The 16,243-nt window shown below is 48.1% G+C and overlaps 1 protein-coding gene across 1 annotated transcript in view; it reads right to left on the bottom strand.

Annotated features, from left to right (window-relative positions):
- The window catches only part of LOC146771973 (spliceosome RNA helicase DDX39B), a 360,994-nt gene that overhangs the window by 197,531 nt on the left and 147,220 nt on the right, over window positions 1–16,243 (bottom strand). Inside the window, exons 7-8 of the mRNA XM_085640287.1 lie at window positions 5,987–6,102; window positions 5,765–5,909 (exon numbers count right to left, since the gene is read on the bottom strand). Of these exons, the coding sequence (XP_085496413.1) occupies window positions 5,765–5,909; window positions 5,987–6,102 (261 nt within the window). The remainder of the gene's footprint in view (window positions 1–5,764; window positions 5,910–5,986; window positions 6,103–16,243) is intronic.

Below are 16,243 nucleotides of genomic sequence, written 5' to 3'. Positions count from 1 at the left end.
TTACCCTGTGAGCAGATGTGATTGCCACGAGAAAAGCAGTCTTCCACGAAAGATGCTGAAGGGAAGCTTTGTGGATGGGTTCGAATGGGGGACCCATTAGTTTAGAGAACTACATTCAGCTCCCAGGGAGGAGATGGAGCCCTAACGGGAGGATAGAACTTCTTGAGACCCTCCAGGAAATCCTTAACAACTGGCATTTGAAAAAACGAAGCCTGAGTGGGAGACTTTCTATATGCTGTTATCGCTGCCAGGTGAACCTTTAAGGAGGAGTATTGCAAACCTGCTTTGGCCAAATACAATAAGTATGGTAACAGTACCTGTTCCTGACCTCTAATAAGGTCATGACCCTCAGCAGTACATCACATGTAAAAATGCTTCCTCTTAAAAGCGCAAGACTTCCACGTAGAAGGTCTCCTAGCCTCCTTCAAGATCTGCATGCAGTCTTGAGAGAGACCTAAAGGTCCATATTGGCTGAACTAAGGAGCCATGCTGCTAAGTTCAGGGACGGCAGGTTGGGATGGAACACCTTGCCGCCCGCCCTGGTCAGTAGATCCAAAAATGACATGGCAACCTCCTGTGTGGTACCTTGGACAGGTGAAGAAGGTCCGGGAACCACCATTGGCGAGGCCACTCTGGAGCAACGAGGATCATCTCGGTCTTGGAATTGTACAGTTTTCTGATCACCATGGGAATGAGGGGAATTGGTGGAAAGGCGTAGAGTGATGTCTCTGACCAGTCGATCAAGAGAGCATTGCCCTTGGAACCTGGTTGCGGGTACCTGTAGGCAAAGGCACGGCATTTTGCATTTTCTACGTCCGCGAAGAGATCGATGTTTGGTGTTCCCCAGTTGTGGAAGAGTTCTTGCACCACTTCTTGTTTTAGCACCCAGTCATGTGCTTCTGCGAAACGCCTGCTTAGGTAGTCCGCTTGGACGTTGAGGACACCTGGTAAGTGAATCGTAGAGATTTTCATGTCTCATGCCAGAAGCCACTTCCAAATCGCCTGTGCCTCCAGCGACAGGGGTCTGGACCTGGTGCCCCCCCTGCTTGTTCATGTAGTACATAGTTGTTGTATTGTCCGTCTGAACAAGCAGAGTAGTCAATCTGATGGAAGGAAAAAACGCCTTGAGAGCTAGATGTAACGCTAGGAGTTCCAGCATGTTTATGTGGTATAGTTCTTTCTCTGACCACATTCCTTGGATCTGTAGTGGTCCCATATGAGCGCCCCATCCCTGAAGGGACGCATCCGTCACCAGAGTCTGCTTGGGCAGTTCCTGTTGAAAAGGGACTCCTATGATGAGATGAGACCGTTGCATCCACCATTGGATGGAGAGCCGGATAGACAGAGGTAGAGTTAAAGTGTCCTCCCAACGATTGGATATCTGGGACCACTGAAGCTCCAGAGTCTGCTGTAGAGGTCTCATGTGAAGTCTGGCGTTTGGAACTACAAAAATGCACAAGGCCATCGAACCCAGCAGAGATGAGATCTGCCTGGCCGTGGGCTGAGGTATCTTCAGGAGTTTGACACTTGTGGAGAAAGGATGATAGACTCTCCTCCGAAGGATACGCTCTTGCGTTGACTGTATCCAAAGTTGCGCCCAGGTAGCGTATCCTCTGTGTTGGATTGAGGATGGATTTTTTTAAATTTACGTGTAGACCGAGTTGATGTAGTTGTTGAATGCAGTACGCGAGGTGCTGCTGTAGAAGAGTTGGAGACGCACTCTTGAGAAGCCAGTCGTCTAGGTAAGGGTAGACAAAAATTAGATTTTTCCTCAAGAAAGCAGCTACTACTGCCATGCACTTTGAGAATGTGCGAGGAGCCGACTTCAGACCGAAGGGCAGGACAGTAAACTGGAAGTGGTCTGATTGGATGCGAAACCTTAGAAACTTCCGATGTTTTGGAGATTGGGATGTGGAAATGGGCATCTTGAAGATCTATGGAACACATCCAGTCCCCTTGATGTAGATGCGGGATTATTTGGTGCAATGCCAGCATACTGAACCTTTCTCTCAGAATGAACTTGATGAGACGCCCGAGATCTAGTATAGGCCTGAACTCCTTGTTTGGACCTTTCTTTGGGCCCAAAAAAATATCAGGAGTAGATCACCTGCCGACGTTGATGCCATGAGACCTCCTCGATGGCCTCCTTTAGGAGTAGAGCGGACACCTCTTCTCAAAAGATTTATGCGATGGATGACAGTCTTTTGAGGAGAAATAGAAGGTGGAGGGGACTTGTACCGGATGGAATACCCATTCTTTACAATACTCAGCACCCACTTGTCTAGTGTGATTTTGGTCCACTCTTCCAGGTAGAAACGGACACTCTTACTTACTGTCTCTATCTGGGGGTACTGCAGACGATGCTGCCCCCGTCTGATTCGTCCGTGCCGCTGAAATAATAACAGTCTGGTGGAGGGTCAACCCTCAGAAAGAAAGGGTCGTTCTCAAGCGCTTTAATCTTTAGTGATCCGAGATGGGGCCGCCCCCACCGATTTTTACAGAGCAGGCTCCAGCAAGACAGGCACTAGGGGAAGCAATGGTCTAGAGGAAGTCCTTTGGTGTAGTGTTTCAAAGATGACTGATGTCTTGGTGGTGGAGACAGGCATTTCAATGTGAAGTTTCGCAGCCCCTCAACAGAGAATCTCATTGAAAGTCAGGATATCATCAATGGGCGATATTCTACTCGGAGAAGAGGAAGAAAGAGTAGGAGAATAATCAGCCTTGGAGTCTGAAGACCCTGAAGAAGATCTATGGCTCCGTCTTCTAGGAGAGTGGTGTTGAGATCTGGATGCCCGACTCCTAGGAGAACGTGATGAGCGCCTTCTTAAAGATGGGGATCTTTGTGGAGTGGCATGTCGCTCGTGTCTTTCAGAAGAGTGTACTGACTGAATTATAGGCGATCTGGATCTTGTAGGAGAACGTGGTAGTCTTGTAATCCTGCGGATCTTCCACTTATGTCCCCTAGCCATCTCGGTGAGATATTAGTTGGCGGGGGTTGAGATGGTACTGGTGAGGGTTCAGGAGTGAGTTGCACTATCTGAAGTCCTGGAGAGGAAGAAGCACTCCTTGACGTCACCACCGGAGCGTCCCGTGTCGAACGATCTCTTGACGTCGCCCTAGGTCTCTTTGCAGACGGAGACCCATGATTTGAGTGTGATCTCCTCGACGTCGACCTAGATCGGGATCTTCGTCTAGACACAGGGTGCGCTTCGAGATCGACGATCTCCTCGACTGCGACCTCTTCAACGTCTACCTCCTTGGCGACAGATGTGTCGACGTCATGCGTCTCGACGTTGAAGGCCTGTGTCTCTCCGGCGTCAAAGTCCTAGGTGTTCGGCTCGACGTCGATGGAATTGGACCTCTCAACGTCGGCGGCGATCTCTACGTCGCCATGGTCCCTCTCGGCAGCGGGCTTCGACGATGTGTCGACGTCGAGCCCCGGCCTCTTGACGTCATAGGCGAGCCAGACTTGGACCGCGTACGCGCTGGTGTCTTATGGGTCTTCTCACCTTGTCTCGATGGCGAATGACGTCTCGACGTCTATCTAGACGCAGACTCGGAGCAGAAAGGTATTTTTGATGTCGATTTGTCCGACGGAGTATGAGACCGATGTCTCCTTTTCTCACCTTTTTCTTTGCGCTCCAACCTTGTTTGAGAGGAGGGCTTCCTTGAGGGATGTTCTTCTCACCCACTTACTGTTTCTTTTCCGCTCTCCTGCATGGAGTGCAGCTTAATCTTCTCCCTTTCCCGAAGGGTTCTTTTTGAAAACTTGCTGCAGTGGTAACACTGGTCTGGCTTGTGAGATGAAGGTAGACAAGCAATACAGACTGAGTGAGGGTCTGACTTAGCCATCTTTTTCCACAGGCTGGGCACTTATTAAATAAGGCCGGCATTTTGACAGGAAAAGATAGCCAAAAGTCAGAAAAAATAGTAGTATTAGTAAGCTAAGTACTATAGATGTCGAGTGAAACCAAAAAAGTTCACTTTTAACCAGAAAAGAGTGATAAAAAAAAAAATCACTAACTGGCGAGCTCAATGCTCCAGGATCCTCACAGAAGGAGCTGGAAAAAAAAGAACTGACCTAACTCACCTGTGGTGTATGATGGAAGCCTGTGGGTTCCTGGAGGTTTTAAAGGCATTGCGCCAATTTTCCAATTGTTTTTCTATGCAGCCTTTCTAGGCTAATCTGCCTCTATGATCTTGCCTTTTTACCTTTGAAAATAAAGGTTGTGTGTTTCAAAGGGCAGTTTTCTTTATATATATCATGTATCTTATGACACATGTATTTTTTCAAATGTAAAAGATTTACATGCAAGGATGGCAGCTTTTTGAGCCTAGTAATATGTTTTCAGGCTGCATATGTATATGCTTATGCATTTTATATATATATATATATATATATATATATATGTACACACACACACATACATACACACACATATACACACATATATACACACACACACATATATATACACACACACACACACATACATACATACATACACATACATACACACACACACACACACATATACATACATACACACATATACATACATACACACACACATACATACATATTATTGGCTATTGCTCCGGGGTCCCTGTACGTGGGAGGGACTATTCAGTGCTTATGACTATTGATGAGTATCCCCTAGAAGAGAACCATGCCTTACCGGAGGGCAGCAATACACACTCGAACCCGATGGCGGAAAAAAACTATCTAACAATGGAGTAGATACGATGCGTACTATCACCGAAAGGAGGAGTCACCCACCTTGTGGCTGGAAAGACTTCTTAGAAGAAAAACAAAGTGCAAACATCCGGACTCAACACTGGATGGCGATCTATGCATAGCATTTGAGCTACAGCTCATATGCCTCAAAAACAGTTTTGAATATTCATGAGCAAATCCAAGACCCAAGTTATGCGACAAGGGCTAGTCTGCAGCTTTGATCCGACTGGCTGCTGCAGCTACACAGTGACTTTTATTTACACTTGAAACAGGAAGCCGGTGTGTAGAACAGATCTGGGCAGATCTGCTCTTCCAAGTCTAATCACCTACAGACCCTAGTAGTAGTCGTCTTTTTTTAACACCCAAATCTTTCATTTGTTGCATCTCCCAGGGCCCTGTACCATCTTTTTCAATATTTCAAGTGCCCAGGGTACCGCCTCATCTTTTTAATATTAAAGTGCTTTTCTTACTAAGATTATTGCTGTCACAGTCTGCCGTATCAGACATGATCAAAGGATGATCAATTCTGCTGGACTGACACCACGCATTAAATGACATGGATTCAAACCTGCAGTCTTTGTAGGCTGTTAAAACTTAGGATATGAGAGTACTTTATGTCCGACTAACGGAGAGGATAGATTTTGCTACTTCATTACAATAAAACTAAAACCTTGAGGTTTGAGAGGGCCTCTGTTGTTGGATTATCACTCATTATGAAATGTTTTTCTTTGATTTCCGGCCACGGGGTTAACATGGTGACATCTGCAGGATTTATTTATCATAGATATCAATTTTAGAGCAAGCAGTGCAGAAGAGAGCCATACATGCACTGGGTGCGCAAACGGATCATATTTCCAGATACTATAATCAACTGGTCTGGTTGCAGCATGTTCTGAAACTTTTCCTTCCAAGGAAGTGGTGACAAAACAGAACAACCAGGTCACCCCTGTCTGATGAAGACCAGGGAATGGTTACCGAGCAGCATTCTCCAGCGCAGATCTTACTGTTAGTCATTATAGCACCTACCCGATGCAGATACGTGTCAGAATCCTCTGGCATGTCATAATTGAAAGCGATGTTGACTCTTTCAATGTCCATTCCCCTACCAAAAAGGTTGGTGGCCACTAGGATCCGGCGCTGGAAGTCCTTAAACTGCTGGTAACGGGACAACCTGGAATATGTTAACAAGAGACCATGAAACAGCAGACACTAGCAACCAGAGCCCAGAAAATAAGGCTACTGCAACACCTACCTTTCCTCCTGTAAGGCATGCCTCTGTGGATGGCTATGGCAGGGAAGTTCTGTTCTACCAATAACTGGGCCAGAGCAATGCATCGCTGAACAGACTTAACGAAGATCACCACCTGTTCGAGGAGAAATCACAAGTGAGTCTGGATTCTGCAAAAATACAAGTCGAGAAGCAGACCGTTTTCCATGAGAATTAGCCACAGACAAAATGGAAATATAATTTGAAATCCATACAACATCCTGAAGATTAAGGTTATACAAAAGGCATCATTGGAAAGCTGGGAGTACACCACAAAGGGGCTAAGAGCCCATTGTAGTCAGACAATTATCAAAGTTATGTCCTAGCTAACTTATTTATCCCTTGTTCAACTTATCCCAAGAAAACATTACCAACAGTTCTGCCCCATACCATACGTCACCTACATATACAACCACCAAGCATAAGAGGGGTTTGTGTGGGACTATTAAAGCACACAACGACAACCACCACAGGGCAAGACCCCTTTAAATTTCACCCTCCAAATACGTTGGCATACTTTATATGATGAGACAGCAAGCGCATAAAAGTAGCTAGTTTTAACAAACCAGAAGTAAACCAGAAGCGTACTTGCACAATCATCGAAGGGGAAATGGGAGCAAAATGTCTGGCTGAAGCCCGCTGCAAGGGGGGGGGGGGGGGCGGGGTGACCACACAACTACTGTTATATACACAATGCATCTATGAAATAATGAATTTGGTGAACGGTAATTCCGAGTAGTTTAAGAATGTAAAAAAAAGCCACTCATGTATTACAAATCAAGTACTCCATGAAAGGCAGAATGAACACCAAACAGCTTGAGACAAGAATAAAAGTGAAACTAAAACCTACTTAATTCAGATTTTAAAGAATTGTAAGGAATGGGCGTTGCAAGGCAGGCCTAAATATTAGATCGATGCTGATACATTGAGATGGTGTACCTGGGGTGCAGGAATGAAGCACTGATCTGAGAAACGTAATTTAATCATTTACATCCAACAAAAATCGTTCTTCCAAATCTTTGGTTTGTAAAACATGAATGTGCATTTTTAGAGGGCATGACGTTCAACAAGACCCCTATAGACTTAAATCACAGCAAAATTAGATTGACAAAATTCTCAACACTTTCAAACAGGTTCATGAACCCTTCGGCGTTTAACTGTTGGGATAGTGAAGGTTTCTTCCTGTTTTTACAAAATTCCTTGGAGCAAATAAAACCAATCCTTGGAGCAGGTAGACTAACCTAGTCTTTCCTCCGTGCAAGGACTAAAGGACTTGGATTACAGGAGCAAACATGGCAAACCGGTCAAGAGCAGCCAATTAAGTGCACATCCAGGGGCAGTCTGGTGAGAAATGGTATTGCCTTAGCAGTTAAACTAGAAGCATTTCTCTTAGCACGTAAAGCAGTAAACTCACATCCTCTGCATACTCTTGCCATCTAGCTTTGGGCACAGATATTACAATTTGCTTTTCTATGTAGAAGCTACTGGTCACCTATGCCCCCTCTTGTACACAACATCAACCTTCGATTGTTTGTCGCTCAGCAGGAGAAGGGGGAAGTCGAGTGTAGAGTAAGACTACCATGATGTACTGTATGCATTGCAAGCTGCTTAGTATTGTGAAGGTAATAATTGCGACATCATTACTGGCTCCACAGAAGGGGGGTAGCATGTGAATCTACAGCACACTACACGCTACAGAGACGACATGTTTACTTACCAGTAGAAGTAGTTTTATAGCTTGAAGAGTTTTCTGGATTCACATGCTATGTATTACTACGCCATCTGGTGGTTGGGTTTGGAATTTTTTTTTTTGTAAAGCGCCAACCGCCATTTGATGCTAGGTCCATCCCTTGAGAACGTCAGATGGAGCCCTGGAAATTCCTGTGCGTGGTAGCCATCTTCTGATTCTTTTTTCCCTTTTCGTTCCTCTGTAAAATAGGGTAGGTCTTCACTTTTCTTGTCTTTAGTTCCTGGTTTTCCTTTTATGTGATCTTTTCTCCCACCCGGTTGCATTCCTCCTCTTGAGGGGAGGTGGGTGGGTAACATGTAAATCCAGAAAACTCTTCAAGCTGCAAAACAACAGCTACAGGCAAGTAACCATTTCGTTTTGCAGCATGAATCCTTTTCTGAATTCAAATGCTGTGCGCAGTGTCCATTGGCCATGAAGGCCTGGTTTGACCCTTTTTTAGGTCTCGCCTAGTGACGCAGCCCGAAAAAGCTGTCGCTAGCGAGATCTATTGTTACCGACTTGCTTCGGAAGGGAGACAGGAGATGTGCACGCGCAGGACGGACTGCAATTGTGAACGCACCCGTGAACGCATACCAAGTTGTTAGATTAACTTGCAGCATGGCGCGCTTTCGCTTTCCCTCCCGTCCTCTCTGTTGCCGCCATGTGTTGACGTCCAGTTCTTGCCCTCCTCCCGATGTCCGCGTTCCTTCTGAACGCGACTACACCCCTTGGGCAGACACACGCTGCACACAGGGTGCATTCATGCTACCCCCTTGCACCCGGCACGTAATGCACTGCACTTACAACAGCGCCTGTGCATACTCACCTCCTCCAGCGCCCCTTAGCACTGTATGCCCAGTAGGAGCTTTACAGCACTGCGCGCTCTATTGCACTTCGCTCCAGCGGCACTACCCGGACTGCACCCCCACTGTCACGAGACCATGGACGGACTCGCCTAGAGTATCAGCCAGCAGGCAGTACAGAGGCAGCACGCCCAGCATCAAGCAGGAGCCCCAGCCGGCTTCCTGACTACCCGGGAGCAGAAGCATGTTCCTCAAGCGTCGGTCCCTTCCTCCTCTCCCAGGCTCCTCCAGTGCTAACTTTCAGTCGGCCCTCCGCTCCTGCTCCAGTCAGTGTGCACCCTTGCCTGCTGCTGCCTCCTTCCAAGTGAGACTGACGGACGGCCGAGGTGTCTGCGGGGCAAGCCAGTCCCGCCTCGCAACCGGGTGCTGTGGGAGTTCCTCTCTGGGCTCCCCGTTTGCTGTCACCAAGGAGTAGTGCAGACTTCCAGCACTTTTTGTGGCTCCTACTATTGCACTGTGGGCAGAAAACAGAACCACGGAGGCCGGCTCTTTTCATGGTGCACGCTCCTCGCAGGGATTTCGCGGCCTGGTTTTAAAAACTGGCCTGCTCTAAAATGTAGGCATGCACGGTATGTCTAAGTAGGATACGGGACACCTGCGGAGGAACGATTGGCACAACACGTTTAAACAAGTACGAGAAAGACACCCAGAGTTTGTCGCAAACAGGGAGTTTCATTTTGAAGCGGGGATAATTGTCCGGCCAGAGCCCAACTGCCTGGAGTGCGCAGACACCAGAGACGGATTGTTACACAAATACGAACATTGTGCAAGTGGCTCCGTAGCCAGACCTCCCGCTCGCCCCCAGAGGGCCAGCTCGTGTCTGTTATTGATCAACATTTTCTGCCTGTCCTCGAGCTGTTTGGACGCTTCACTTTTGCGCGCCTGACTTTCTGCAAACAATTCTGGGCACGGGGCGGCTGCAGGCCCCGAAGAGGCCCCCACCGAGCCTCGGCAGCCACTCGCCATGATCACCGCCCTGCTGGCCCTGGCTTGGGCCACCGCCAGCTTACAGGTTGCCTCGGCAAGGTAAGAGCCCTGGAGGCAGAGGTTGGGCCTGGAGATGCATGTGGTTTTCGAGGAAGGGGCCATTGGATGCTGGCATCAAGTTCGTTGTGTTTTTGTGTGAATTAAACATTCCTAAAATGATTGCGTCATAAGGGGCGTTTGTAATAGCGCAAGAGGAGTGTGGTTTTGCTTCTACACATCTCAGCATGTGCGTTGTAATCACCAAAATACTTTCCCTTGGTATATCAGATAGCTCGTTTGGTTGATTCCCTGCTGCAGAGGGCTATCCGCTGCCCTTTCACTTAGAGGCCTGTAGATAATGCTAAAACCTGTGGTAACATTAATCAAGCTCTACGTCAGAATTAGGGTTGGCAGCTTTCTCAGAAAACCTTTGTTTACGTTTTGGGTTTCAGGAACAGCCAAGAGCTGGTAGGTGAAAAACAATGAGCGCAAAATGGTTAGTACTCTTTTGTAACATGGAAACTATCCCTCTCTTCGTTCTCAATCATTCTGAAACTATTTAGCCAACTCTCAAATAGTTTTGAACATATTTCTTTATGTGTTAACTGTTTTAGCTTTATGTTTCAAGAGTGGAAAAAATACCGGATTTCAATACTTTTCTCAATAATTTTACCTGCCTGGACTCAAAAATACTGACCAGGCTGGTAGCAAACCGTCCAAGTTGCAACCCTACTGCCAACTAGGGTAGTGCTGTGACATGCCTGTTATGAGGTGATCAGCAAGGTCAGCCCATTCCTATGCGTTGTGTACATAGGGAGCATTATGGATCACACAGTGACTGCTTAACCCGGTAGTGAACCTCGAGCTGCCTCCTTGATTACTTCCCCCTCAGTCAGGCCAGCCCCATGGGTGCGTGCGACGCAATATCTGCATATAGTGGTGTCAGTAGCTCCATATGTTCTTTCCCAATCTAGAAAGTAAGAATAACCCTTGTTTTTCATGTGTTAAACAAGGGATGGTTAGTATGGCAGAAGAGTGCCCACTTGACGGTGAAGATGTGCAACACCCTTTCTGCAAGGAACCAGGTTACAAGAATATAGACTATTCAACAGTTTGCTTAATGTGGAAAGTTGAGACCACCTAAAGCAGGAACTTTTGATTCATTGTAAGGACACCATCCTTGGGCACCCGAATGAACATTCAGCAGTGCTTAGATCTCTGATGCTCCTGAGCGAGGTTATGTTGTTATCAGAAAAGCCATGTTCCAGGAAAGAGTATATTGCAAGATTGGAGGGGTTCAAAAGGCGGCCCATAAGCCTTGTGAGAATAGCTTACCTGTCGGTGTTGTTTTGCAGCTTTAAGACTTTCTGGATTCCCTATGCTGTGCATTATTCCGTGGTCTAGTGGTTGGGTCCAGAATCTTATTTCTTTTATGGGTTTTTCGCGGCCCAGTTGGGCGTAGACGTCCCACCATTTGGTGTCCTCCCGTGACGTCGGCTCGGTTCCTCCGTAAGCTCCCACCTTTGGGCGCCATCTTCGAATTATTTTTTTCTTGTCTTGTGCTATTCTTGTTTTTCCTCATCTTTTTTCAAAGTCTTTTTCCATTATTAATCCCTTTCCTCCGGTCTCATCTTTCTGGAGGAGGTGGGTGGGTTCGTTAGTGAATCCAGAAAGTCTTCAAGCTGCAAAACTACACCGACAGGTAAGAAACTATTAGTTTTGCAGCGTGAATCTTTCTGGATTCACTATGCTGTGCTTAGACTTAGTAGCTATTGTTGCTCCCCTTTTTCTGGCAGAGTGAGCTTGTGCTGCTCCTTGTAGTTCTTGGCCTGCCTGTTTGTGGCAAAATTGGATTGTCTGGGCGAACCATCGTGCGATGGTGTTTTTAGTTACCGGTCTTCCCAAGAAACTGTTTGCGAAAGACACAAAGAATTGCTTTGTTTTCCTACAATCTTTAGTCCTTTCAATGTACTGCATCACTGCTCTTCTACCGTCCAGAGTGTGCAGTGCCCTCTCTGCGCTTGTGGATGGTTTTTGGCAGAAACTTGTTATCTGTATTGTCTGGCTTATGTGGAACTTTGACACCACCTTTGGCATGAAATGTGGGTCTGTTCTCATTACCACCCTGTCATTGTGAATTTGAATGTAGGGTTCTTGTAGTGTTGGCGCTTGCAATTCACTCACCCTGCGTAGCGAGGTGATTGCCACCAGAAAGGCTGTCTTTATGGTGAGCATATGTAGAGAGGCCTTGTGAATGGTTTTGAAAGGTGCCTTCATAAGTTGCGTTAGAACAACATTGAGGTTCCATGCCGGCGGCGGCATCCTTTTTGGGGAGGGGGGGATTCATTTGGCCCCCTCCAGGAATCTTTTTACCACCTGGGATGTAAAGAAACGCTTCCCATTTTCTCCGCTTGTATAGGCTGCTATTGCTGCTAGGTGTACTCTTAGCAAGGTGTAGCTTAGGTTACTCTTTAGCAAGTGTTTTACGTATCTTAGCACTGTTGATTCTCCCTGATGCACCATTGGGTGAACCTTTTCCATTTTGCTACATAACACTTACGTGTGGTGGGTCTCCATGCCTCCCGCAGCACCGCCAGCGTGCTCTCTGGGAGCTTTAGGTGCGCGAACTCCAAGTCTTCAGGAGCCAAGCTGTTAGGCTGAGGCTCTTTGGGTCAGGGTGGAGCAACCTTCCATTTTGCAGCGAGAGCAGGCCTCTTTTTGGGAACTTGTGTGGTGGCCCCTGTGCCATTTCCACTATTTGTGAGAACCAGGACTGCCTGGCCCACTGTGATGCTACCAGAATCAGCGTCAGGTTGCTGGTTCTGCACTTGCTGAGCACCCTGTGCATCAGCGGTATCTGGGGGAAAAGCGTAGGCAAATGTCTTCGACCAGCTCATCCATAGGGCATTTCCTTGGGATTGCGGACCTGGCTGTCTGGAAGCGAAGTATTGGCATTTTGCATTCTGGTGTGTTGCAAACGGGGTCTATTTGTGGGGTCCCCCACTTCTTGAATAGCTTTCGCGTTTCCTGCGGATTGAGCTCCCACTCGTGGGATGCTGATGTATGTCTGCCGAGTCTGTCTGCTTCCACATTGTCCTTCCCTGGTAGATGTATCGCCAGGAGGTCTATTTGAGGTGGGGTTGCCCATCTCCTGCGCTAGCCTTTACAGCGCCACGGATTGTGTTCCTCCCTGCTTGTTGATGTAGATCGGTGTGGTGTTGTCTGTTCGTATTAACACCCTTTGCCCGTACAGCTTTTTCTGGAAGGCTTTTAGGGCAAGGAACACGGTCTTTAGTTCTAGGTAGTTGACGTGTTTGATCGCATCTGTTTGAGCAGGTTCATGTGCGCTCCCCACCCCATTTGGGATTATTCTGTTGTGATGGTCACTGTTGGAGTTGGTGGTGTAAATGGCTTCCCCCTTGTTATGTTCTCTTTGTTCCACCACGCTATCTCCTCTTGCACTGCGTGCGTTACAACCACCAGATCTTCCCAACTCCCTGTTGCCTGTGACCACTGTTGTTGGAGCCATTCCTGGAATGGTCTCATGTGGAGTCGAATATTGGGGACTAGGTGAATGCAGGACGCCATCATCCCCATGAGCTTGCTCACCCTCCTCACTGTCAGAGCTTGCCCCTTCCGGTATTGATGCGTCTCCTTTAGAAGGGTGAAGGTTCCCTTCTCGCTGGGGAACACCCTGCCCTGAATGGTGTTGATCTGTGCATCCAGAAAGATCTTCACCTGTTCTATCGAGGACTTTTCCCAATGTATTGAAAACCCTAGTTCTGTCAGCGTGTGCGTGACCCCCTGAGCATGTAGTTTGCATTGGTTGTAGGAGTTCGCCTTTACCAGCCAGTCGTCGAGGTAGGGATATACATGTATTCCCTGCCTCCGTAGGTGCACCGCTACCGCTGCTAGGCATTTTGTGAAAACCCTTGGTGCGGATTTTGTCCAAATGCTAGGGCCGTGAACTGGTAGTGCTCTTTGTCGATGGCAAATCTCAGTAGATGTTTGTGTTTTTGGTTCATGGGAATGTGTAGGTAAGCATCCTTGAGGTCTATAGTGGACATAAAATCCCAGTCCCTTATTTGTAGTACAACTTCCTGTAGGGACGTCATTTAGAATTTTTGCGTTTTTATGTATTTGTTTAGGAACCGTAGGTCAAGGATGGGCCTGAACGTTTCGTCCACTTTTGGTACGAGGAAGTAGTTGGAGTACACTCCCTTTTTTTCCTTGTACGGCACGGTTTCTATTGCCTCCTTGTGGAGGAGTTCTTGTGCCTCCTGCAGGAGGAGCGAGAGCTCTTGTTGAGCGCCTTTTGTTGGTAGGCCTCCTGTTTGGTGGCGTTTTTTTCCAGTTCTATACAGTAGCCAAACTGTATGATGTTGAGTATCCATTTGTCCGTTATCTTCTTCCACTCCTGGAAGAAGTGTTTTAGTCTGCCTCCTACCGGTGTTACATGTTCGATGATTTCTCCTTTGTGTGTGTCTAATTGCTTTTTAAGTCTTTTGTTGTGCCGCCCCTCTAGAGATGTTGTCTGGGTGGGCACGTTTGGTACAGCGGAGTCACTTGGAGGCAGGTTGCTGTCACCCCTCTTCTCGTTTGTCCCCGTCCGTTTGATCGCCCCCGAAAGGACTGGCCTCTCGGTTGGTACTGGCAGCTTTGCTGTTGCTGACCTTGCTGCTGCGGCTGGTTGTTTCCCTGATAAGTTTGCTGGAAGGCCTGGTGCGATGCTCCCGGTTGGCTTCCTCCTCTGCCGCCCGGTCTCCTTGAGGGTGTGCCCCTTCTCATTCCTCTGAACTGCAGTGCTCCCATGGACCTTGCAGTTTCATTATCATTTTTGAGCTGTCAGCTTCTTGTCCACTGGTGTCCCAAACATTTGTTCCCCGTTGAAGGGTCCGTTTAGAATATTGTTCTAGACTTCCAGTTTGAAACCAGAGATCCTCAGCCAGGTATGCCTCCTCTCCGTTACTCCAATCATCATAAGCCTGCTGGATGTGTCGGTCGCATCCAGGGCCGACTTTAGGTAGGTGTTGGCCATGTTTTTGCTTTCCTCCAACAGGTGTGTTGCCCTCTGCTGGTATTGTTCTGAGAGATGTTTGAGCAGCTGCCTGACCTCCTCCCAATGTTGGTACGCGTGCCTGTTTATTAGGGCACTGGAGTTCGCGATGAGCCAGTGAACCGCTGCATTCCTCTACTTTCCTCCCCATGAAGTCTATTCTCTTACTCTCTTTGTCTGGAGGTGGCCCAGAGTTTGTGGGAATGTTGGCCCTCATCCTGGCTGTTGACGTTATAATGGAGTCAGCTGGTACGGATCCCTGGATATATGCTGGGTCCTTCGAGGAATGCTTGTATTTCGCTGTTCTAGGGGTGACAGACCTGCAGGCTGCTGGCTCCTTGAAAGCTTCCCTGCCCTGGTCCAGCACACTTGGGAGCATGGGTAGGATTTGGCTCCTAGTTTGAGTGGGGAGCAGAGTCTCCAAGAGGAAACAAGCTTTTGGTTTCTCTTCCTCTAATTTAACCCCATATGTTGCTGCAGCGTTCTTGATGACCATGTTGTAGATGCCAATGTAGTTTGGCGGTGAAGGCCTCGACGGATACGACTAAGCCCTCCTCCGGGCTTTCTGCGTCGAGGTCCTGCCATTCCAGGCCCTGCGCCTCCGAGGATGTCGAGCCCAAGTATGTTCGCTGATCGTCCTCGCCTTCTTCGTAATACAGGCCCTCTTCGTCCTGTTGCTCTGCGGGTTCAGGAGTTTTCAGCTTGTCGACGGCGTCGAACTCCTCTTCGACTTTTGTTTCGACTACCGTCGAGGGCTTCATAGAGATGGTGTATCTGCTCATCCGTTCGAAGTCCTTTTTCCTCGGGAGGATATTGTTCATTTCGGCCTCGAGCCTTCTCTTCTTCCTCTCCATTTCGGCATCGAGAGTTTCGGCGCTTCTCTTCAAGGTCGATGTTGACGTCGAAGTCGCCTTCAGCTCTTTTTCCTTCGGCGTCGAGCGTGGCTTTTCTGGACCGTGCTTCGATGACCTAGGCTTTTCTAAAGCTTTCGCCGGCTGGGAGTCCTTTTCGAAGGATCCGCTGGGCTGTTTGTCCATGGACGCAGCTGTGGCCGTCGAGTGCTTCGACGCCAGTGCTCCTTTCGAGGACTTTGGCTCTGTTTTTCGAGAGTCTGTCGGGGCTTTAAGGGTCGACGTCTCTTACCTCCTTTGTCTACTTATCGGTCTCGGCGACCGTGTAGTCCTCTGGTCCCTCGGCGATGTTGGGCCTCTCCAGTGGAGAAGAGGACAAGCCCTGGAGCGACGGGGATTGTCCTTACCGCTGCATGGTGTGGTTTGCTATCCTCTGTCTCTCCCTCACGGAAGGTCTTGGGGGTGAATGCCGAGCAGGCGTTGCAATCCTTGCTTACGTGGTCGATTGGCAGGCAGAGGTTGCAGACGGGGTGCTGGTCCTTCTGCGCGTACTTGTGGTGGCAATAACGGCAAAATTTGAATGGGGTTTTGTCCATTCCTGCGCTCAGGGGGCCCCCTGTGTGCGCATTCTACGTTGGACATCGAAGTTCTTTATCTTTCTCACCCTCTTCATCGTCCCGGCTCTGTGCTCCTGGTCGGGTGTTGAAAATCTCCAACTTTTGGCGTTTTCTGCTTGATTTTCCTATTCTCTTTTCCCCAAAACTCGGGAACTC

This window comes from Triturus cristatus, unplaced genomic scaffold, assembly GCF_964204655.1.
Source record: "Triturus cristatus unplaced genomic scaffold, aTriCri1.1 SCAFFOLD_118, whole genome shotgun sequence".
Classification (NCBI taxonomy): domain Eukaryota; kingdom Metazoa; phylum Chordata; class Amphibia; order Caudata; family Salamandridae; genus Triturus; species Triturus cristatus.
The sequence above is the reverse complement of the archived record's forward strand: the minus strand, read 5'-3'. Positions and strand labels throughout refer to the sequence as shown.